The sequence below is a fragment of the Poecile atricapillus genome, chromosome Z, assembly GCF_030490865.1.
Source record: "Poecile atricapillus isolate bPoeAtr1 chromosome Z, bPoeAtr1.hap1, whole genome shotgun sequence".
Taxonomy (NCBI): Eukaryota; Metazoa; Chordata; class Aves; order Passeriformes; family Paridae; genus Poecile; species Poecile atricapillus.
In genome coordinates, this window is record NC_081289.1 from 60,635,056 (window position 1) to 60,658,560 (window position 23,505).

At 40.3% G+C, this 23,505-nt stretch overlaps 1 protein-coding gene across 2 annotated transcripts in view; it reads right to left on the reverse strand.

Annotated features, from left to right (window-relative positions):
* The window catches only part of LOC131573169 (GRAM domain-containing protein 4), a 75,466-nt gene that overhangs the window by 29,590 nt on the left and 22,371 nt on the right, over positions 1-23,505 (reverse strand). For both annotated transcript variants that reach the window (XM_058826866.1, XM_058826867.1), the window contains exons 2-4: positions 21,375-21,585; positions 13,022-13,142; positions 22-142 (exon numbers count right to left, since the gene is read on the reverse strand). In XM_058826866.1, the coding sequence (XP_058682849.1) occupies positions 22-142; positions 13,022-13,142; positions 21,375-21,585 (453 nt within the window). The remainder of the gene's footprint in view (positions 1-21; positions 143-13,021; positions 13,143-21,374; positions 21,586-23,505) is intronic.

Sequence of the window (23,505 nt, forward strand, 5' to 3'; positions counted from 1 at the left end):
AAGTGAAGAAGTTCCTCTTACCTTGCTTTAAGTACTTCATTGACTCTTTGTTCTAGTTCTAATCTCCTCTGCCGTTCCTTTTCTAGCTCCTGCCTTAACGTTTCAGCGTTTGTTTCTTCTCTCAGCTTCCTGAGCTCCTCCTCTGTTAATTAAAGAAGAAGATAAAGATTTAGTTACCCTGAAGTATTTCTTTAAGAAATTTTAAATCTAATTATGACAGGTAAGTTGTGGGGGATTTTTTTAGCTGTGCTATACCAAATATGTTCTCCAGAAGAAAACAAGTATTCAGGAGCTAGACAGACTTGATAAAAAGCACACAGCTGTATCAAGTACAAAATGTTTCATTACAATTCTAAAGCAAGGAGGAAAACAAGTCTAATGTTTTCTTTTCAAGATGCAAAATAAGCCCTTGGTACAAGCTATCTTTACTTAAACATGACATACTCTTCATTCCCCAAAGAAATAATCAGCAGGAAAGGCTGTCTATTGCTAAATCCAGTGGTCATAACAAAAAAAAGCATATGTTCTCTTCCCTCATGTCTGTGGGGAGGAAACCACGAAACCATGAACTCAAAACAAGGAATATGATGCCATATAAACCCATGCCCATTAATTTCTGGCACCAAGTCAGATGGTCCCTCTGTGAGCCTCGGCACCATACAATTTTAACAAAGGGCTGTGGAACAACAAACTAAGCTAAAATTTTTACATTTTTCCAAGGTTATTGTGTGCCCTACTAACTTACGTGTAATAATTATATATATAAACACACATATTTACTTATAAAAACACATACACACTCGCACAGCGTTCTTCACAAGAAGTTAGTATCAAGTATGCATAAGCCTTTTTTGTGGCTAATTAGCCTTGCTTTTGTCACTGACAGTGTCCTTGCTCATGACCTTATTTTACTCTAGAGTTAAAATGGGGTCACTATTACAGACAACATTTCCCAGACAGGCATACATGTGACATTTCTTTTTTTCTTTTTTTTTCTTTTTAAACCAAACTCTACATTTTGTTCTCTGGGATGGTTTTTAAGCTCAATCACAACAATCAATAATAGGACAGCAGGTGTATTTCAAGTTTACAACAAACCAGAACATAAACTACTTGCTATTTCCACTATCATCACAAACACAGGGGGTTCAGGCTTTTAACACTGTTTTACAAAATTGGTATATTATGTTATACCCTCCAGAGGATTCTTACACAATCTCTTTTGTTTGTTTTCATATACTGCCTTCTAAATCTTTGATAATCAGAGACTTTTGATATCTGAGCCTCTCTGACTCCAATCACCATGCTTCTCGAGAAGGTCTGAAGCTGCAGTGCCAATATCCAGAGGAACTGATACACTCTCCATGCCCTGCAGGAAGCCCAAGTGCAGTGTGTCCAATCACTTCACCTGCTGGTGGGGGACTGTCTGCACTCCTGCAGCAGGAAGAGCTTTAGAGCACAGAATTAGGAGAGATGGGAAGCAGATACAGGAATCAAGGGGAGAACACGATGGCTTCCACTGTCAGGCTACAGACTGAACTCCACTGAAGAGCAAGCAGTGCTGTTATCCATCTCCCCACTGAGAGATGGTGATCCTGGGAAGAAGAGCTGGAGTACAGAAACCACGTTATCCTCCAGCAACTAAAACTGAGAATCCCCAAGGGTAGGGCAGGGAAATGTCACTGTTGCAGCAGGTATTGTCTCTCCTGCAAATAAATGGAAAGATATGGATATAAGGGCACGCTTCTACATGGAGCTGTTCCTAATTGCGTATCCACAAGGAATTTTAAATCCAACAAGAAAACTACAGTTATAATTTGTTTACCCTACTTTCAAAGGCTTGCCTTGCTCCAGAGCAAGAGCCTGCACACAGCTGAGGGCAAACATCTGTTGCACTTCAAGTGCACTGGAGCTTGTGCAATATCACGAAGATATCACAGAAAGTTCCAAAGCCTGATAGAGATGCTATCTTCTCAAGACCATTAAAGGGAAAAAATTCTTCATTACGCATTTTTTGTTTTATTAAAGAGGAAGTGACTATGCATTTTGTGTATATAAGAAAACCACACACATTATAAATTAACCTCAATGTCCTTGAAAGTCAGATCTTCCAGCTTCCTTAATTCCAGTTGTTCTAACTGCGCTACATCTTGTACTACTAAAACCAAAACAAAACCTCCAGAAATGTTACCTCTTGTCCTCCAAAAAGGACAAGCAGTGCCAAATATTCTTTACAGAAAGAGGCAGAGTTACAGGGCGCACAGTGAAAGAGGCAGAACTCCTATAAAACGAACAAAAAAATACAACATCCAAACTTTAAGGACTGTCATAGCTTCACATTTCAGAGCATTTCCTAACTTTCCCATACATGACTGCAATTCAAATCCACCCCATCAAGTCCTTAAAGCAGTATTTGTTGCTGCTTTGGCAGCAGTGTGGTCTGGCACTGTAAAACCTTCGTGTTCAGTTAGTTAAATACTCTTAAGTCTGCTAAGCAACACAAGCCACAGAGAGAGGAAGGGGGGGAAGTTCTTCCTTGCTCTCTCTCCCCTGAAATAATCTACCATTTGGCCTGAACTACACTTTTAAAGCAAATTTCTCAGTCCCTGAAGATTCTTCCTGCAGAATGAGTGAAGCTGGCTACAAAGAGCAGGGGTCACAGACCCCTGAGAAGAATCCGTAAGAACATTTCACCATGGTATCTATCTACTGGGTTTTACAGATGAGTACCCTCCTTGATGATGAAACTGGAGGGCTCCTTGGATTTCATCTTCAGCCAGTCAAAATTCAAACATCCTTGCCACTCTGCACACACAAAAGGGTAAAACATGAAAGGCCAAGCTTCCAGATGAATCAGTTTCCACAATTTCCTCCCCAGGCATATCCACCACGGCTCACTATCTTCTCCAGGGCAAGAAACATTAAAATACTGCTAGAGACTCAGTGCATGTCTTAGCTGGACATTCAGGTGAAGTGAGTAGCCATAAAGATGACTTGGTTAGAGGGGGGAAATTACTAAAAGAAGAAAATGTCTGCTGAAATACTGACAGAGAAAATGCTGCCAAGCCTGGGAACTAGGCCTGGGAACCAGAAGCCTTGTGAGAAGTGCAGCTGGCCTCTCTGAAATGGATAGCCTGGTACCTAGAAACCTGAGACACCCTGAGTCACCACTGATAAGTACAAAAACAAGGAACCGTAACAAACACATATCATCTGAAAAGATGAAAAATAGTCTGAAAACATGGGAAACATCCTGACAAAGTAAGACTTGGTAACTGCCATTGGCTGTTATATCTGCAAGACAAGGAAAACAGTCCAGAAAAATAATAATTGGCTTGAGAGAACAGAAAACAACATCCATTGGTTATTCTAGGTAAAATATAGAAATTAACAGCATCTATTGGCTGCTGAAGCAGTAGTGTCCTACACTTCCTTATTTCTCTCTGATATGAAATAATTTTTATCCAAAACAAAACTCCTCTCTCCAAGAACTTTGCATGCTGCACATACTTTTCCTTTCCTAAACAGGATGAGCTCTTCACACAAACTTTCTAAGAGACCTTGGACCCTCACCCAGGACAGTTTAGTTTGTCCTTCCACATCTGGGATGGTTTGGCCCATTCTGACATCTGTCCAATAAGCTTGTAACTGGTATTAATGTAAAAATTTGTATATGTGCATATAAATAATCCATCATAACTACATTTTCTGTGGTTTTACTGGAAAGTTTGCTTCATTAGTGAAAAGATTGTATTAGCCTGTAACAGCATAGACCTGCTTGGCTGCTGCCAAGAATTTATAACAGCTCAATATATATTTTTATACACACACACACACATATATATATATATTTGAGTTATAAATCATAGGTATAGTTGCTAGCCATGATTTTTGTCACAATCTGTAATAAAGTGGAGAATTTAGTGTAAAAAAACTCCATATCCTTGAGTCTTACAGAAGTCTATGAACTCAGTCACAACCTCTAAATACCTACACACTGGATAACCCTTTATGCTGTGACAGCAGATGTGACCCCAAAAAAATGCTTTAGAAGCTCTCTAGCAAAGCCAACTTGTATAGAAAGGCAGGACAATATCTGGACGGTATTGCTCTTTTAAAATGAGCTATAAAAGTCTGTAAAACAAGGCAACAGTGGTGTTTCAATGACAGTAATTATTACACTTATTACTGCACTGTAAACCCTAGGAGAATTGAACCCCTAATAAAGACCATCATCAGTGATGTATCTCACAGGTTACCAAAAAATTGTTTCCATTTCAGTTTTTCTACAGCATTTTATCCTCTGTGAGGTGTAATGAACTGTCACGCCTGAACTCTAAGGATTTGGAAATTGAAAGACTTAACATTTCAAAAAGCTTAGCTTATACCAAATAACTTCTAAGACAGCAGCACCCACTGCTTTGTTGCATCATCTTACAGCATCAGCCACTACAGCAAATGAAAAATTTCAATTTGCTCCGCAGAATACTTGCCTGTAAGAAATGTTCTGATAAAAAGCACTTAAACACCCAAGTATTTAGTCCTGGTGAAACTGAACAAAATGCAAGTTGTGTTTAGAAAATAAGGATGATACATCAGGCTAGGAAGGCGTGGCAGAATGCTGGATTTCTAATTCAAAACTGCTTGTGCAGTAAAGCGGATGTTTCCCTTAATCCCAGGATTGGAGGTAGATTAGGGAGCCTCCTCATAGCTGTTTTACATAATACCATTTCTTCCTAGACCTACAGGTATGCTGCAAAATCCCCCTCTAGGACAAAATGACCAAAATTTTCTTTCAGAGCAGAGCTAGAGACAGACAGTCACTGTGTCTAGCTACCTGAATTCAGCTTAGTGTTATAAATCTCAGGAAACTGAGTTAAAAGCTAGAAATGGCAAAAAGCATGTGTGCAAGCCTGTCATATTTACATGGGGAAACACCAGTACTTAACAGGACAAAAATAACCTTTCTACATCTATGTTAATCATGGTAAATCTCCTTACAACCCTTTGAACATTACTGGAGTTCAAGTACGTTATTTAATTGTTACTAAACACACTAAATCCCAAACACACACTTTCAATCTGGATCTCACTAGTTGTGCTGATAGAGCCAGACACTGGCAGTTTCTCAAGGGAGGCAGCTTCCACCCTTACCAGGCTCCCAATTCCTACAGAAAGCCAATATATCAACTTTGTCCCAAATAAACCGACTATATGACACTACTAACAAAATGTCAGGAGTCTGAAAACAGATTTATTATCATCATAGACACTCAAGAGCTTTTAGTCTTCACCTTAAAAACCAGCAGCAAATGGCAGTGCTGTGAAACACATGGAATGGCTTCATCACATACGATAAAGCAAAGACAAAGAAAGAATGTTGTCTGACTAACAAGCAGTGATGGAGAAGAACCCACAATGGAATTTCCTAACCTGTTTTTTTCCTGCTTACAGTAACTGCAATTTACATACTCCTCTGAAGACATGTTCACAGTTTATAGCTATAACTAGACACAGCTTAATTGTGCATTATTTGTTACCTGTTCTTCTTCTAATCCATGATTGTCCTTCTCCAGGGCATATGTTTTTACCATCAGTGACTTGAGGACCGTGGAGATTGCCAAAGAACTTAACATAATCTACCCCAAAGATTTCAGATAAAACATTACCTTTTGATCCCAGACATTGTGAGATATTCTACTTCTTTGCATGCCAGATGCTTGGCAAAGTGCTTATTTAAGCCATCACTCTAGCAGCTCAACTTTATTAATTGTCCTTTCTTCTTTAAGCCATCCCTTAAAGTCATGTCATCGTTCAAGCTTGGACTTCCACATTTCACTTGGGAATCCCAAAACTCACTGCCTAGGAGGATTACTCTTAGTATTTCATGAAGGAATAACCTAAAAATTACCTAAAATATCCTTTGTCAAAATGGATACCAGCATTCTTGCTCTCCATAGCTGGACAACTGGTCTGGAAGAACTCTTTTTTTTTTTTGCATTTGTGAACAACTTGATTTGCCAATTTAATGGCTTTCCCTTGTGGTCAGGCCATGCTTGTTTGCATGAATCTTTCATACAGAAAATGTAACAAAAAATATTTTCTAATAGACACTAATATTGGTGTCATGAAAAGCCAAAAGGCAGACAGAATCATTAAAGATTTAGTATCTTTATTGAGCGCCTATCTTTTCCTCCTCTCTGCCCTGTTTTATATAGGTCACAGATAAATATAAACCCCACATTTTCAATACCACCTTTCTCTATCTCAGTCTGCAAACATCAAAACAAAGAAGTGACCTGTCACATTCACAATTAGTCATGCCATTTTCCCTTCAAAAACTTTAACACAGGTTTGGCCATTTAACAATCACTTTTTGCTTTGTTTTATTTCCATCACTCCTTTGTGCTTCTCTTTGCTGTTCCAAAGACAAAGCTCCTGCCCCAGTTCTTACACTAAGCAGAGATTCAGAGGACCAGTTTTTGAGCCTCTTTGCATACGCCTACAGGGTGGGGAGCAGCGTGGGCTCCTGCTCTGCTGATAGGAAATAAGCCAACTCCAATCCAGAGACAGTGGAGGGAAGGCTGAGTCTGAACCATCATCCTCTCTCAGTCAGTTAATACTCACTGGTGGTACTCTCCTCACCTGAACAGCAAGAGTTTCATATGAAGTGTTCTCTTGCATGTGATGAGGAGGACTGATTTACAGAACACATCATATTTGACAGTGTTCTTCCTCTGTGCAAACTGTTCCAGCCTCCTCTCTCACCATTCCTGTTATGTCCTACTTGGAGTGGATGAGGTTAGAAAGAACTAAGATGCCATTGCTAAGGTTTGTACAAAATAGTTATGCTAACTACCAATTAGTAACGTTATATTTACATTTAGTGCTTTCAGTGGAGCTTTATCATTTTGTAATAGACACAGACCTGGATCATTTCCCCTTCATTAGGGAAGGATTTTAAATTACACTTCCTGAAAATACAGCTTACTGAGACAGAGCCCTTTCTCAAAACATCAAGTGGAAAGTTTTGTATTGCTGGATACACTTAAAAAGTCAGTTTAAAAGTCATGAAATATACTGCTGCTCTGTGAATTTTCAGAAATTTCAGAGAATAAAAATGCCAGAAGTGTCGCAAAACCCACCTAAAATAAACAGAACTGCAAAAATGTTGTCATTATTGCAGGAATGTTTTTCACTCTGTGGTTTTGGCAGAAGTGAAACAGTCTATAAATGTTGAAATAACGTCTGGCTTAGGAATAGCAGCAGGCTCTTCCAAGGCTTTTGTGTTACTAAGCTGAGCAGGGAAATGCAGGTTCCACATGGGGCTCCCACAATCTCCATCCCAGTTAAACAAAAGGGAGAGGTACAACAGTGCTGACCATTGCCCTGCCTGGGTTTTCACACCCTTTCTGCAATTCACAAAAGCCAAGCTGGGAATACACACAAAAAAAGGCAGAAACAAGCACAGCCCACATACATAACACAGTGTGTAGGTGGTATCTGTTCAAGGCTCTGGAGGAGCTCAAACAATACATCCCTCTGAGCACTCTGCTGCATTTTGGTTCATCAGTCTCATGAAAAGGCAGTGTGACAATGCAAGAACCTCCAGCATTTGGGCATCTTCATGCACAGCATCATCACCTACATCATCAAGTACATGCTTTGTCCAATGACAAGGGCAGACTGCACAAGCCAGGCTCAGACCAAGGATCAGCCCAGGACTGCAGCCTGCTGCTCTACTGGCATGGAGTCACATCCTTTCCCTATCCCCTGGTCTCAGGAGCCTCGTGCTCTTGGAAGCCAAGCTGAGAGCGAGCAAAAGCCCAATCTATCTCCTCCACCAGTCAGAGCAGAGTCCCTGAAGATGAGAAATGGAGATCATCTCATCAGTCTGTATTGAGGCCTCCTGACCCCCAAACAATGCCCTACACTGCTCACAACTGCCTCTTCCAACAGTGTTTCCAGGAAAATGAAGCCAGAGTTTTGGAGAGTTTGGGTTGGTTTTTTTTTGCCCAGGAAAGCCAGAAATGAACTCAACATACATGGTATATAATACACGTATCTTTGGGTATAAGCAAAACCTTTCCTACACCTCTTAAGAAAATTTCTGTAGTTTTTGAGAAGTCTCCTAGTCAGAAGTCAGATCTAGAAAAATTTTGGAACTTGTTAGTAAGCAAATGAGATGTCAGTAAGCAAATTAGAGACAGCTCTATAGCAAAGCCCAGACGCAGTATTTTTACTGCGTCATCTCTGGGTGCCCAGGATAAATATTCAAAATTTCCCACCAGTCACCACAGGCAAACCAGTCTTCATTAGAGGGACTCTACAATCTCAAAACAGACATGTAAATTTCCCAGGGACACATTTTTAGTGCTAGGGAGTCCAGGATTTTAAACTGAAACAAAGGAAGTTTAGAGGAAGGAGTAAAGGATGTGAGAAACCCAGGGTAAGCTCTAGTGCCACAGCATCCTCAGCACTCAGCAGTATCAGCACACTTTATTTCAAAGCCCATGGTGCAGTATCAGGATCCCTCGGCCAAGGGTTGACCACATAGAAAGGAATGGCTATTATGGCCCACAGCTGGTATTTGGGTCTCTCAGATAAACACAGCAGCTACATGTTCTCTTTACAGCTATGTTCTCTTCATCTGCTATGGACATCAGCTCAAATCAGCTCTAGATTCTGCTTCAAGATTTCTGAACCTAAGGTTCAGACTACAGGCTGCTAGGTCAGTAAGAAAACAGCAAAACCAATACTGAATCTGTTCTGCTCTTCTCTAGCTCTGTCACTGCAGCCGGTGTGACTCTCACACCAGGAGAAATTAAACCAAAGGTATTCTGACACAGCTGGTAATTGGACTCTGGCACAGCTTCACTGGCTATTTGTTGCATACAATTACTGGGACTGTTTGAGGAGGTATTAGCATTTCCCTACAGAACTGGACTTTTCAGCATAGTCTTTTGCTGGTCAGCACACGCTTAGTTTCTGAGTTTTAACACTTTCTAATATGCCAGTTCTGCCTGAGAATCATGTATTGTTTTCTAGAGCTCTAATTCCATGAGGTCATTATTCTGCTAGGTTGCTCTTAAAAAGAATCATCGGGTCGTTTACATCAGAAAGTGGGAACCAGAGAATATACTCTGGAGTTAGTCACATAAATGGTTCAAAAAGGCACAAGGATGAACAGTGTGCCAGAGTAGAAATTTCAATAGGAAAGCAACATAATCCCAACTACTTTTGTCATGTGGTATAAACATCATGACTGAAACCAACGATTTGGTAAGACCTTCAAGACTCCTGCCACAAACTGCTGTATGGAGTAGAATCCAAAACCCCTTGTGGGAGAGGATTGTATTTCCTTCTAGTACTCCTCATCCTCATGTGAGGTTCCTTTGATTTACCAGTTCATGACTAACCCTTTTCTCTAATAGTCACCTGGTTTATTTCACTCAGCTGGTGCTACCAACTCTGCCTTCCTGGGCTGCTGAATTCTGCATTGCAAAAGGCTTGAACACCCTTGAATTAGAATTGGCTAATACTTCATGTAAACCACAGGGTGCATGTATGCTGACAAAGCACCTTGTGGCACCAGGACAAGAGTGCTGGTATCTCCAAAACTGCCCTCTATAAGCAGGCACAGGAAGTAACAGGAAGCAAGCTGTTTACCTCAAACAAAAAGGTGTAAAAGCAGAAAGATTGTTTTGTTGGTTGTTTTGTCTTTCAAATGCAAGAGCAGCAAGCACAATTTTAATTTCTGTTAAGATGCAACTAGGTTCTGAAATGGAAACACTAAAACCACTACTAATCTTAGCATACCAATCTAACTGCCCTGGATCAGTAGTTTCCTTCCCAAACTGAGCCCCCAATTAGCCTAAGGCAGTGTTCACTTGTATTAAAAACTAGGTTATAATAACAGAAAATCCTTTAGAAATAAATTATTCTGATTGTACCAGCTCCAAGACAAAGCTTTTTACAACCACATGCACCAGAAACTCCAGCAGACTAAGTTCTTTGCACTTTCATTCAGCTGGTGTTCCGAGACTCTGAAGGAACCCACACCAATACCACAAACCCAACACCCACATTTCAGCATTCCTATAGTAAGGCTCAGACTGAGCCATTATATCAAAGAGAATAAGACCATTCCCACACAGACAGGAAAAGCAACTTTAGCCCCTTTGACTGGGAGAATCAGATGATCCCTCCCCCTTGCTAAAGGCATTATCCAAGATTCCTTCCTCTGTGTGCCTCATCCTCCCATCAGCTTAAATCCCTTGCATTTCCAGACACGTTTTACTTGCATTTACAGCTCTGCACATGCTAAGCAATTCCTCCCCATCTTCACATCTTCGGGTGTTCAGATTACCTCTTTGCTAAGGACAGGCATCTCAGATGAAGATATTTTTCCCTTAGAGACAACAGCTTGACTCTATACCTACTTGCTCCGGATTTCCCCTGCAGCCTGTAGAGGCTACACTTTGGTTTAGGATGTCTTTCATTGAATGTACAATTCAGCCAAACTGCACCCATTGCTTGTGCCTACTAACAGCTGAATGGAGTCTAGAGAAAAGCTTTAGCCAGGCACCTCAAATTACAGACCCACACTGACTTGCAGCTGTATAATGTATGTGCACATTACACATGACATACAGCTGAAAGGAAATCTCTCCTCCCTAAACCTCCTGGCTACTGAGACCAATACAAATAAAAGTATCTAAGAGGCAAAAACAAAAAAGTCAGAATCAAGATGATAACAAGTAGAACCACAGCACACTAAAAAGCAAACGCATGAAACTTTAGGTATTCCCCTCACTAACTAGCAATTGCTTTGATTTTTGCATGCCCAGCTGGAGGAAATGGAGTACGTAGACGTGGCAAACAGTTTATGCAAAATCACAATCATAGCAAGGTGTCCTTAAGGAATTCCATAGTTAAAAATAGTATAGAAATCCTGCAGAGCAACTAGCCTTCCTAAAAAACATCTACTGCAGCAATAAGATTTTTAAAAAATGATGACCAGGCTTTCTTCCAAGCGCAAACCGAAGTGAACAAACTACACATGTCATAATGTTTTTCTGCACATCATTAGTTCACTTTTGGGAAGACAACAATAATGAAGCATTTTGAGTACCAAAAAATCCCAAAATAACTCAGAAGGAAAAAGTAAAGGTAAGAATTCAGGAACCACACACAAAAGCTGAACTCCTACTTCACTCCAACTGACAAACATAGTGACCTATTTAATCCCAAAATTTTCAATGGAAAATGGCCAAGGAAAGGATAAGCTTTATCTCATTTATTTTTCAACCAGTTTATGATTCTTACTGTTGTTTTTATGTACAGAGTTACAATTTGTCAGGACAACTCTGTAATTTCAGTGGACGTCAGGCTTTGGTGAAGAGGTGAGGGCTGGAGACACCCCTGGCTGACTCAAGCCACCCAGCTGAACCACCCCATGGGCCTGCACCCTCAAACATCTGCTCAAAGTTTACACAGAAGGGTGAACTTCTTTATCCTTCACCTCAGAGTTTACTGCAAAGCTCTGCACAAGGGGAAAATGATTCAGCCACAAGTAACAGTTGATCAGAAGACTTTCAAATTAGAGCATGAACCTGAAGACTACCAGAATTCACAAACCTGTGTGTCCCATTTAGTTACTGTAAGAACACACCAAGAAGAATGAATTCACCAGCCATGGAAGTGTCTGGGAGCCCTGTAATGGTTTTACATCAAAAAGCACATCCTACTTCAAATCAGAAATCAGCTCTGCTATGTCCTACTGTTTCTGTTGCACATTAGATTGCATTGAGAAATCACATGTGTCCTGTCTAGTTTAAAAAACACTTGTATAACAGGAGCTTAAGCAATGTATCTTTGGGGAAGGAAGGAGTACATGGTAACTCTGTACTGAATAATTAAATAAAAATCAAGTAAATCACTGAAACTAACAAGGCAAGTCAAACAAATCTTTCAGTTTTTGCTTGACATTCCAACCATGATACCTCTGCCAGGTATCAGTGGAAGCTGACAGCAGCTTGTTATAAATGCCTGCCCAGTCTCCTTCATCAGGCCTCCATAGGAAAACATATCAAATATTGCCAAGTGAAAAACAAGTCACAGAAAATTAATGACAAATCCTTGAGAATATGCTGAAGATAAAAATCTAAGTCTTGTCATTGGATTATAGCCTAGAAATTGAACAGATTCTATAGTCTAGTTATTTCTACCCCTTAAAAAATATCTGACAAGCTTTGAACACATAAAAACAACCCTCACAGTCTGAAGTTTAAAACCGAAATATTAAAATGGCCATTTTGAGAAGCAACTGAGCACGAATTCTCACTAGTTTACTACAGAGATCTCTACTTTTATCGAGGTATTTTGTTTTCCATTTTTCTGTTTTTAACTGTCTTAAAAATCCAACATTTCAGACCTGAGATAAAATTCTCAAAATCTTGCAGCTGCCTCTAGCCATAAATGACAACTTTTTCTCATAATACACACATATGTACATATATACAAGCATAAACCCTAACGACTAACACTTGAAATCTACAGACACTCTTCTCTGTATTTCTTACACCACTTACCAGTAATACATATAACGTTAAGAGAAATGTGCTTTAAGATACATTATTTGTTGAAACAGCTTCCATGAAAATGAACTGGTCTCCCCATCATACATCTCTTCTTAGCAATTACAACTAGAAAGAAAAACACCTATTGCAGGCACATTAAGGTTGACTTAGTTCTAAGACAACCTGCAGATGTCAACATCAAGACTTCAGCTATGCAGCTTTTGTCACGTAGTATGTTGTGAGGAATGCAATGAGGAAAAAAATACCCAAGTGACCCAGAAACCCTGGGAATGCTTTTAAGTTCTTCTTAGGGAAGCATAAACCCACATACTATCTGCACATCAGCACACCTCAAATTTCTGATGCCAACTTCTACAGTTAGATTAAAACTATTTCAGAAGGCCTAAACCATTCCCCTCCACAGAGCATTTTGTACTTACGTAAGAAGTGTTTTTCCAGTAAGGCTATTTCCAGGTGACCTTTGATCTCATTCAGTCTGTCAGACTCTGTTCTGTTAAAATCCTGGACTCCTGAAGCCATGATGATGGTCCCTGGACCAGCCTATAAGAAAAGCAGAACATACTGAAAGTTCAGAAGGTTTTTGGTTTTGTATTTTTTTGGTGTAACTTAGATACATTGACTGATTTCTGGCACAGTAAAGAAACAAGCATGTGAGAAACATGCAAATAACAACACCTCTACACACCTCTTTCAGCATCAGATTACCAAAATAGGTGAATGAAAGCTAATCAAATGTGAGTTTACAGAACACACTTCTGCAGACCTTGGGAAGCTACAAAAAACAAGTGGGAACACCACCACCCTTACCAGTTATACTGCATCATCATTTAAACCCTTCTTCTGCTGACTGAAAAGCTGTATTTATACTACCCCTCTCCTCCTCTCACAGAATGAATGGTCAATGCTACATACTTTAAACATAAAATTGTGAAGCCAGCAAAAGTAAAACTTTTCTGGATAATTACTGAGCTATTGGGAATCACATATTGTGTATTTTGATATCCATTTATGGAATGTGTAGCTCTCGAGACCACAGTTTCCCAGCAAGGAAGGGGGTTCCCCGCTCCCCCACAACCCAGTTACTGCAGAAGGATGTTGTTGGTGCCCAGGAGCTCATCCTGGCAGGCCAGGAGAGCAGGAAATCAGAAAATTGCATGCCTCAACAGATTTATCAACACCCCCTGAATGAACTCAGCAGAATACCGAAAATCCTGCAGAAAGCAGGAATTAAAAAGCAATTTGATTAGGAAGACCAGTGACAATCATCACCTCCATGAAGTAAACACAAAAAAAACCCAATCCCACACAGCAGAAGGTGGCAGATGATGCCTTCTTTCTCTCCTGAAGTGGACATCTTCAGATAGCAGGGAAAAGGGTGGGTGAGGGCATCTCCTGAGTAATGGCTGCTCAGCACTTGTGTACAGTCCCCACCAGGTACAAAAAATCTGTCAATGAGAATTACAGGAGCTTCTCTAGCAAAATTCTTCTTCTATACTCAAAATCAAACTGATAGATTATAGAAACCTACATCTCAGAAATTATGTAAAGAAAAAAAGGAATTTATTTACCTATTCTGACTATTCTCCATTCCTTGTTTGAACCCTAAAACATACAGGAACTGTATTCCTTTCAAACACCAGCCTGCATACATTTAACCATGACAGGTTAAATTTCATACATATCTAAATTCAAGTAATCTACAGGAGACATTAAATTAAGACATTTTCTATGTTTTGGGAAAGATGTGCAGAAAGCTTTCTGATAGCAAAGTACTTTCACAGTTGGGACTGATTTTCACTTTCAAGACAAAACAGTGTGGAAATACCTATTAAACATCTGTTTTATTGTTTGAACTGAACAGATGCTGAGTTTAAGTCTCAGAATTTGTCTATATGGGCATATTAGCACTCTGTAGGCAGTTACTGCCCAACATTTACCTAGCACCAACTCCCCACCTGGGCTTGCTCAATACCGTGCCAAGCAGAGATGCTATTTCCAGCCCCCTAAGCAGCACCCACCCACACAGCGCTGCTGCCCTGGCGAGGAGCAGAAGCTGTTAGCTCAGCAGCAGCCTTGGGCTACTTCCCATTTTGGAGCCGGCACAAATGACGCCACAGCACAGAGGGACAGACCCCAGGGCAGTTCCCACACGGGGAGCTGCAGCACAGCATCCTCCTCACCATGCCTCACGTTTCCCCATCACTCCTGCCTTTAGCTGATGAGAGATGCCATTTGCAGCTGCTCCAGCCACTGCAGAAGATTTTCAGATGAGCACAGGATGCGAATTAACACTGTGTTGATCTCTTATCTATAGAGCTGGGTTGCATTTATTTACACTCCAAGATTTAGTGCTTTCACTTGGACAGACATTTGGAGAGCCCCAAGGAGGATGGTGTGACTGAAGCTGAAAAGCAGCACCCTTACAGCACACTCCATGGGCAGGCACAAGGGAAATGTTACTAAAATACAGACTGCTGCCCAGGTGTTCATGCACTGCTTTCTTTATTGTATACCCACATCAAGCACACAGGGACAATCTGCTCCCAGCATGCAGGAGTTCACAGGGAGCTACCTGAAGAAACAGTGCCACTGCTTAAATACTTTATTGATAAATAAATAAAATCACCTACAGGACAAAGAGCAAGGTGCTGTACTCAAAAGGAATGTGCTTGGACTCTGGGCATCAGCCCCCGTGCTTGGACAGCAGCTGTCCACCCCAGGTGAGGGAGGACAGGAAAAAGAAAGAGGCTATTAAGTACCTAAGCATATTGAAGTTTTCATCCTCATTGAAGATACTCAAGATATTTTACCCAAAGATGTGCTACATTTCAGAAATCCATCTAGAGAACCAGCTCTGCTTTTGCTTCTCAGAGATGTTGAGTCAGTAATTATAGCCCAGGCTACCTTAAGGTGCCTCTAAGGAAGAAGGAAAGAGCAAGAGGTGTGAAGCACTGGGGAGAGTGATACCAGTTAACATGACTCATTCTTAGAGTTTCCAAATATGTTTATCTGCTAAAGCATTGAATCCAAGCAGACTGACATCCACTGATGGCTAAAAATCAGAAGGTACCCATCTTTAAACTAGCTACGTAAGGTTACAGTGAACTTCTAACTTAGGAGGAAAAAAAGAGAAAAAAAAAATCCAGTGAGTTAAAACATAAGGCTGCTTACTAGAATACTTGGAGCAAGATCATGTAATTAACATGTAATAATAAAATGGTTTATTAAGATACACGGTGACAAGTTTGGTGGTGCACCCAATTTCCAAAATTAGCATCACCATAACATTTTATGACTATCATTCAGAAACATTCAGAAGAACTGAGGACACCAGGACAGTGATACAGGAAACATTTAAGCAGATGTCTCTGTCACAGAAGTTTTTGCCCCACACAACACACCTAAGAAAACAAGAAACAAGGTCTGTACATTTGTTGAAGGTTAACTGCCTGCCTCTGAATTCAAGGAAGTCCGTCTTCCTGAAGGTCGCATATCTGGCTCAACTGTCAAGTTAACAAAATCCTTTTATGAATCCCAGTTTCATCTGGGTACAGGTTTCTCCTCTCTGCTGCCTCTGTAGGACAGTGCTGGGACTCAGGCTGGGTTAACTACACTGCACTGTACAGATATCCTTTCTAGTTTCTGACTCACAGTAAAAGCCTTGAAGGCTTCCACAGATTTCTGCTTTTCCTTCTGCCTCTCTAGCTTTGACTAGTATTGACACAGCATTTGACACAGGAGCCCTTTTAAAATGTTGGCAACCATGATTACTTAGCCAAGACCATGAGCAAGGCCTGGCAGTGCCTAGGAAGACAGAGAAATGCCAGAGGTGAACGTAGAGACGGGTGTTAAAGGAACATTTCTGATGATGACAGACTGCCTGTAACCCATTAGCAGAGTCCAGGGCTGTTTGTCCAAGCCACATCCAGCTGCAGATCTAAAACCCACATCTCCCCACAAAAGCGTTTCTGAAGCCATCTGCAATTCAGGCTTTTCATAACAGAACTTCCCAGCCTGAGACTTCTCTGCCCTCCCTCTCCAAAACCCCATCAGCCTGCGAGCCCTGGGATTTTGTTCTGTGTGTTGCCACTGCTGCTCTACAGCCACAGAAGTGGTCCAAGTCACTTCCCAACTAAAGCGGCTGTGCATCTGTCCTCTCCATCTGCAGCACAGCACATCTCCAGTATCACACAGAAACACAACTGCCTAACCCTTTGCTTCCCATTTCCTTCCACAACATCATACGTATGTGGATGATTTTTTCTAGGAATATCTAAGAAAATGGTGGTTTGATTTCCAAGTTTTTCCTTAACTTGGAGAGGATCAATTCTCAAACACGAAGAATGGGGAGCAGTGAGGACACAACACGCCAATCCCAGGGGCAAAACCATCCACTCAAGTCACTCCTCAGAGCCCAGAAAGTGGCTGGGACACAACACAGGGAAGAAGTAGTTTAAAATGGAAAATTTTAACTTGCGTTCATTTGAGGAAAAAAGAGGAGGGGAGAATTGTTCAGCAAACTATACAGCTTGTCTCGCAAAGTTCTAGTCTCCTGAGCTTTTCATCTGACACTTTGTGTTCATTTTCTTACTTCAAATTATGAAAGGGCTCCCCATGAATGCTGCAATTACCTGCTGTAAGAAAAGGAAAAACTCAACAACATTGTTTAAGAATGAAGGCATCTGCATGAATAGTTAATCCTTAGCAGCTATTCTTGGAAGCATACCCATACTGGCATGCTCCCAAAACACAGCTATATTCTACATAAATTTTTAAAAATCTAGTGCTAGCCAGGTTTAGAGACCTCAACTTATTAACTGTAATGTTTGCATCATGCTTTGTATCTTCCAATCACTGGAAATGAGATGACCAACAGAGCAGTGTTTAAGGTTTTAATTGACATGTGTCAGGAAAAAACAAGCTGTACTGCAATAGCAATTAAAGTAATGTTTTCTGTACCACAGTAACTCAGATTTAATCCTAGCACGCTGGCAGGGGACTTGCATAAGTAGATTAGGCTGCTTTCAGTACAATATGCCAGATACAAGAGAGCTTTACTAGTAATTCTCACTGCCAGGTTAGTGCCAGCCTCTACAGGTTTAAATACAGTTTGTTCTTCTCCACTCTGTGAAGGGGATGTGATCTCTGCAGCATGTTCATTCATATGAACATAGCATGCAGAACTGGAACTTGTCTCCCCTTCTGTACAAATAGGAAGCGTAGTACTGAATAAAGGGGACTTTAATTACTGAGCAAGCATTATTACCTCAATTTCTAATGTAACAACAAATCAAATGCTAATTGATTTGGAATGGACCAGGTTACTCCCTCTACCTATTTTGCAATCGTGGTGTTTTCACAAAACAATGCAGAAGCAAGCAGCACTGCATGCAGTGTCTAATGCCCCTGCCTTAAAAAAAAACCAAACAGTTATGATAAAGAGAGAACAAAGGAAGAAATATAGGAAGCCATTCAGGAATTGAAAGAAATGTTTAGAAGAGAGTTAAATTTGTTAACCAGCACTGCTGTCTTGGCAATGATCTGATCACAGTGTCTCAACACCCACAGGGACCTAAGAAAGTATCTCTTATTCAAGGCATATCTGGTAGCTGGGGCACTTAAATGAGGGGGAAACCCACACAAGAAAGCAGCCAGTCTGTAAGTTGAATCCAAACTAGTAAAAATTAAGACACCTTTTGAAAAAAAACTCCCAGAAACAACTGAGAATTCAAAGGAAAATATAAATCCTTCCATCTCCAGAGTCCTCGGACCAGGAGCTAGCTGTGTGCTTTACCCAACACTAGTTAGGATGTTGATTAATGAACTAAATAGGTAAAGCTCAGTTTAAAGATTAGGAATACGAAATGACCTCATCTGACCATCCTTTCTGTCTTTTCAGAGGGTGTGAATTTTACATGTGTGACTTCAGTAAAGCATGTGAAGTGCTGGGACTAAGTGCCACTGTGCAGTCTGTGGCCTGGGACTGAACATTCACTTCGCTTGCTGGAAGTGCAACAGAGGATGACGCTCCTCCTGGCAGATGGTCAGGGCTCTGCAATCACAAGCTTTTATGGTAAGGCTTTTTACTCTGCAACCTCCATTTGTATCAAGTTTTTGCACACGCTTGTCATGTTCAGATACATACCTAAAGAAGAGGCACATCTTTAAGTGCACTGTAAACCTGTGAAGCACAGAAAGGTCCTTCATTCATGACTGCACTGTGCTGTCCTAACAGAGAGATCTTTCCTTAATGTCTCCACAATGATTAATACACCAGGCAGGGGGAGGGAAGTGGAGAGGGGCAGAGATGAAATCTTTGTCTAGGGAATAGATAACGTGAAAATGCAGATAGGGGGACTAAGACTCTAATTCTGCATGCCTGTGTTCAGTTCCAAGCCACCAATCTTGCTCTTTTCAAGACCATGAGCTCTGTCCCCAGATTTCAACAGAAACAACGAAGGAACAGAACTGGAAGCACTTTACAGCTCACATCTATCTGGAAAGACATGTAACCTAACTTCCATTTACACAGAGAAGACTTGCATTGGTTTTAGTGTGCTTTCAACAGTTTCCCAAAGGTATTAGACAGGAAGAAAACAGTAAGACTTGGTCTTCCCATGATCAGTGTAATACAAGTATAATACTAAGTTGCTTACAGAGCCTATAAAAGAAAAACATCCTGTACAAGCAATTTAAGTTATGAGTTTTAGACACTGAATAAAACCAATTCAGGCACAACACAACTATATAATCTCAATAAGAAACAGAAAAATAATTCAGAATTGCACTGTTCACACAGCCTCAGACACCACTACTTTAATATTGATTTAAATACATAAGCATTACTTTCTTTACTCTTGGCACCTCTGCAGCACGGGGGATTATTTCTTCTCCCTTCATTTTATACCTGCTTAGTGTGCAGATGCCTGTGAGGGCCAACTGTTAAGCCCTCAAAAATCCCATCTGAAATTTATCCCTCATACATCAGACCTTTTTCCTCACATGAATTTGCTCCTTTTGCTCGTATCTGTAACACACCTGCTGCTCATAGGCTGTTCTAGCATCACCCTGGGTTTGGAGCTTAAAAACATCCAGAGCAGGGTAAAACAAGTTTGATGCCATTTCTGCTTTCCTCTCTCTCTTTCTCCCTGATTTTAGAGAACTGCCCTCAACTGTATCCCAGGGACTCGGACCACAACAGCCTAGTGCGGTATGTAATCAGCCAGAAAGCAAAGTGTATCTCCAAGTTCCCTTCTCAGCACACAGAGCTCAACATTCTGAGACCACTACTACAGATGTGTAGCTGTTAAGGCTTTATAATTATTCAAAACTACAAGTTTACCTTGCTGTGCCTCGGCTACCCTCCATGCCACCCAGGAGCTACTACTCCCCTGAAGAAATACAGAAAATAGTACCTGGAGTTTAAGACAGATCTTTCTGTAGCCTATAACTCTGCCATCCAGACACTTCTGATTAAATACAAAAAGACATCTAATATATACCCACACAAAATATAAAGCTTTTAGTTTAATGAAAATAAGTCATTATTTCCCTATAAAAAAACTCACAAAATACCACATTGGAAGGACAGCAGAAGAGATTAGTAACAGTACACACAATATTTACATCCCAACAAATGACAGATGTCTTCAGTAGAGTAAGAGCAAAGGAACAGCATTGAACAGACTTCCTTGTCTGAGAAGCTTGAGGATTTACATATAACAGGCTTTTTGTGACCAAAACATGCTCTGTCATTACCACCTGCTTGTTCCATGATCATAGGAAAAACATTCTGGCAAAAAAGCTCTCTATAAGCAGAACTGTATGTAGTACAACGAAAGCCCGCTTAAATTAAAAAAAAGCTAACAGCTACGGAACTGGATACAAGCTGCAACCCCAAAGGACATGCATAAGTATATACAGTTTAAAATCTTTTGTTTTACAGCTTGATGTGAGCAAGCCCCACCTCCTAGAAATGAGCCTTCAGAGAACAGTAAGATCACATTTTCAGGATAAAAACTGCACACTAAGTTTTCTTAGGGTGATATAAATTCTGAATTCCAACTCATTTCTACAATACAATTACACAGACAAATCTAAATTAATACTGTAGCACTCCAAGCTCATGGATCCACAGCCATTTTTTTTAACAGTTACAGAAGGATTTTATTTTACTTTTTTTCCAATATTTAACTTTTCCTGAAGCAGTGTCTTTGAAAAAGGTATGTCTGCTTTTGTGCTTCTGCTTACGAGCACCAAAATGTTTTAGCAGTGTATCACCAGTTTAAACATAATTGCATGGAAGCTCTAATTGCATGGAAGCACTACTGGTTACAACACTACAGTGGAGAAGGAGATGGTGTGACCCTCTAACACTAATGAAGCAACCAGAAGTCTTATCCTCAAAGTCCTAGACAGTGCCACTTGAGCAGATCTGAGCTCTTCAGACTGAAAAGTTGCCTTTTCTTTTTCACATGTTCATTAGTAATTCAACAAAACAAAAACCAGAGAACACTCAGAAGCACATCCAAAGTTAACAAACCTGTGAACTCACAATATCTAAAATTAGAAGTAGGGACAGGGAACTCTGATATTGAGAAATTAATTGATCTTTCCACAAAATAGAAGCCTATTACTGGAAAGCTACTTCCTAGCCCACAAATTTTCAAGTGTTACAACCGCAATAGAAGGATAAAGAATTATTAAGTTCTGTTCTTTTTCTCCCTGAAAACTATAAAACATAGTATAACAATACCTAAATGGAGTACTTACAGGGTCTCTCAACTCTTCATTGTCTCGAGCTGACGTTCGAGGTATCTTCACCGGGATTTCATCTCCACATTCAGTGTCTGAAGCATTTGGAGACTCTGCTAAATCAAGGAACTCATCTCTCTTGTGACCTCTGAACCTTATTTTGTCCAACTTCTTTAGCATGTTCAGCACTGCACTCTTCTGCTTTACCTTAACATGACGGTTGGAGTCTCTGCAAGATCAAAAATCAAGAGTATTTTAGAAAGCTTGCAGTGAATCAAATTACACATATTCTTATCACTAACTACTCCCTACCACCTTTCAAGTGCCTTTCCACCTTTCAAGTTCCAAATGCCACTGGAGGAAAAACACGCTTAGCTTTTTAACAGGCATTTTTTCCACCATGTAGGAGATGCATGGTTTGGTTTGCAGTAGCTGATCATTTACGTTCTTCCCAAACTATCATGGCCTCTCTCTCCTGGCAGTTTTTAAAGCAAGTCAGAATAGGCAGAAACTAACAACTTGCACTCCAAAGGAAGATTAGCAAGTCAGTTCCTAACAGGTTACTTGAAACAAAAACAAAGTTTAGCTGATAAGCCAACATTCTTCAATTTGTGATGCTTCTAATCAAAAACAGGAAAATCCACTAAGCTTCACACACTTTTAAATTCCTGGACAAACCAGAGCAAAAGAGTAAGGATGCTATCATATCTCACTACAACCTCAGGCTAAGAAAACAGGAAGTACCAAGGGATAACTGAAAAAAGCCAAAGACAGATCCATGCAGAAGATTTCACCAAAAGTTAGACAGCTGTAACAGACCCATAAATCATATTCAAACACACTGCCAAAATCCTTAAAATTGCCACAACTGACTATCTTGTATACCCCTGAAATTTCACTAGGAGAAACATTTTGCTTTTTAAAAGACAACAGAAGAAAGCTCAATTTATATGCGTAACCTCATTGTAATCACAGGTTTTCAAGACACTGCACTGTATAATTTCTGATTTAAACCAGACTTGCCAAACTGGTCCCATTCAATGAATCACACTGTACCAAAGGTCCCAAGCTCCATCTTTAAACAAAAAAAAAAGGCAAACCCAACAGTTAGTTCCTTGATCTTGTCACTCCAGCAAGTCCCTGCTCTGTCAGTTTATAACAAAACAGCCACTATTATTTCAGCACACAGATTCATCTGGAGTATGATGCCATGCTCTAGCAAATGGATTTTTTGAAATTTATTTTGAGGCACTTGTTCCTGGTACTACCCTTTTGTCCTCTATGGTCAGCGCTACCATCCTCTTCATTAGAAGTCATGCTTAGCTCCGTGGCACATTATCCCAGACAACGGGGTGAGATGAAAGTGCAAAGGTAAATTGGAATTCAGACACATGTCACTTCAGGAGGAAAAATAAAGAGCAAGATAGAAAAATCTTTTGCTACCACAGCCTTTGCACCTAAGGCAATTCTCATTCCCTAGGACAAATCTCTTTTCCACAGAGCTCTTCAACTTTCCATATGGATTCTCCACTTACCCTAACACTTTAGCAGTGACTATTCACACCAAGTTCAAACCAGATCATTCCTTCAAGTATGTCTTCGTTTGCACTTCTGCCAAGGTTTATTAGCACCTTTCAATTAAACCCAGAAGTTTTAAACTAACACAAACCCCTTACAGTACAGCTGGCAAAAAATAAAAAAACACAAAATTCTTCCTTTATCAGAGATGCTTAAAGTTGTAACCCTGTGTTTAATCTATTACTTATAGAGAAACACTTGTGATAACTCACACCAAGGTTATTTTCTAAGAACAGCTATTCTTTGAAGTTCTTTTACTTGTCAGAGCTATGCTTAAAATAGAAACACTTCTTGCTCATTCATTGACTATTTGATGAAGAAACTTGTCAGCTATCACATCCAGAAATATCTCTAGGCCCTACTATTAATAGCAACTAGGGAACAAATGGTATGAGGGAAGTTTAAATCTCTGATAAGCACCAGTACAATTGTATCGCTCTCTCTCCCATCACAATGATCTCCATCTATGTTCAACCGGATTTGCATACCATGTAAGAGACCTACAGCAAAGCAGCTGGAAACCAAATCCTGTCTGTTCATCATGTCACTGCTGATGACACAGCAATGCATG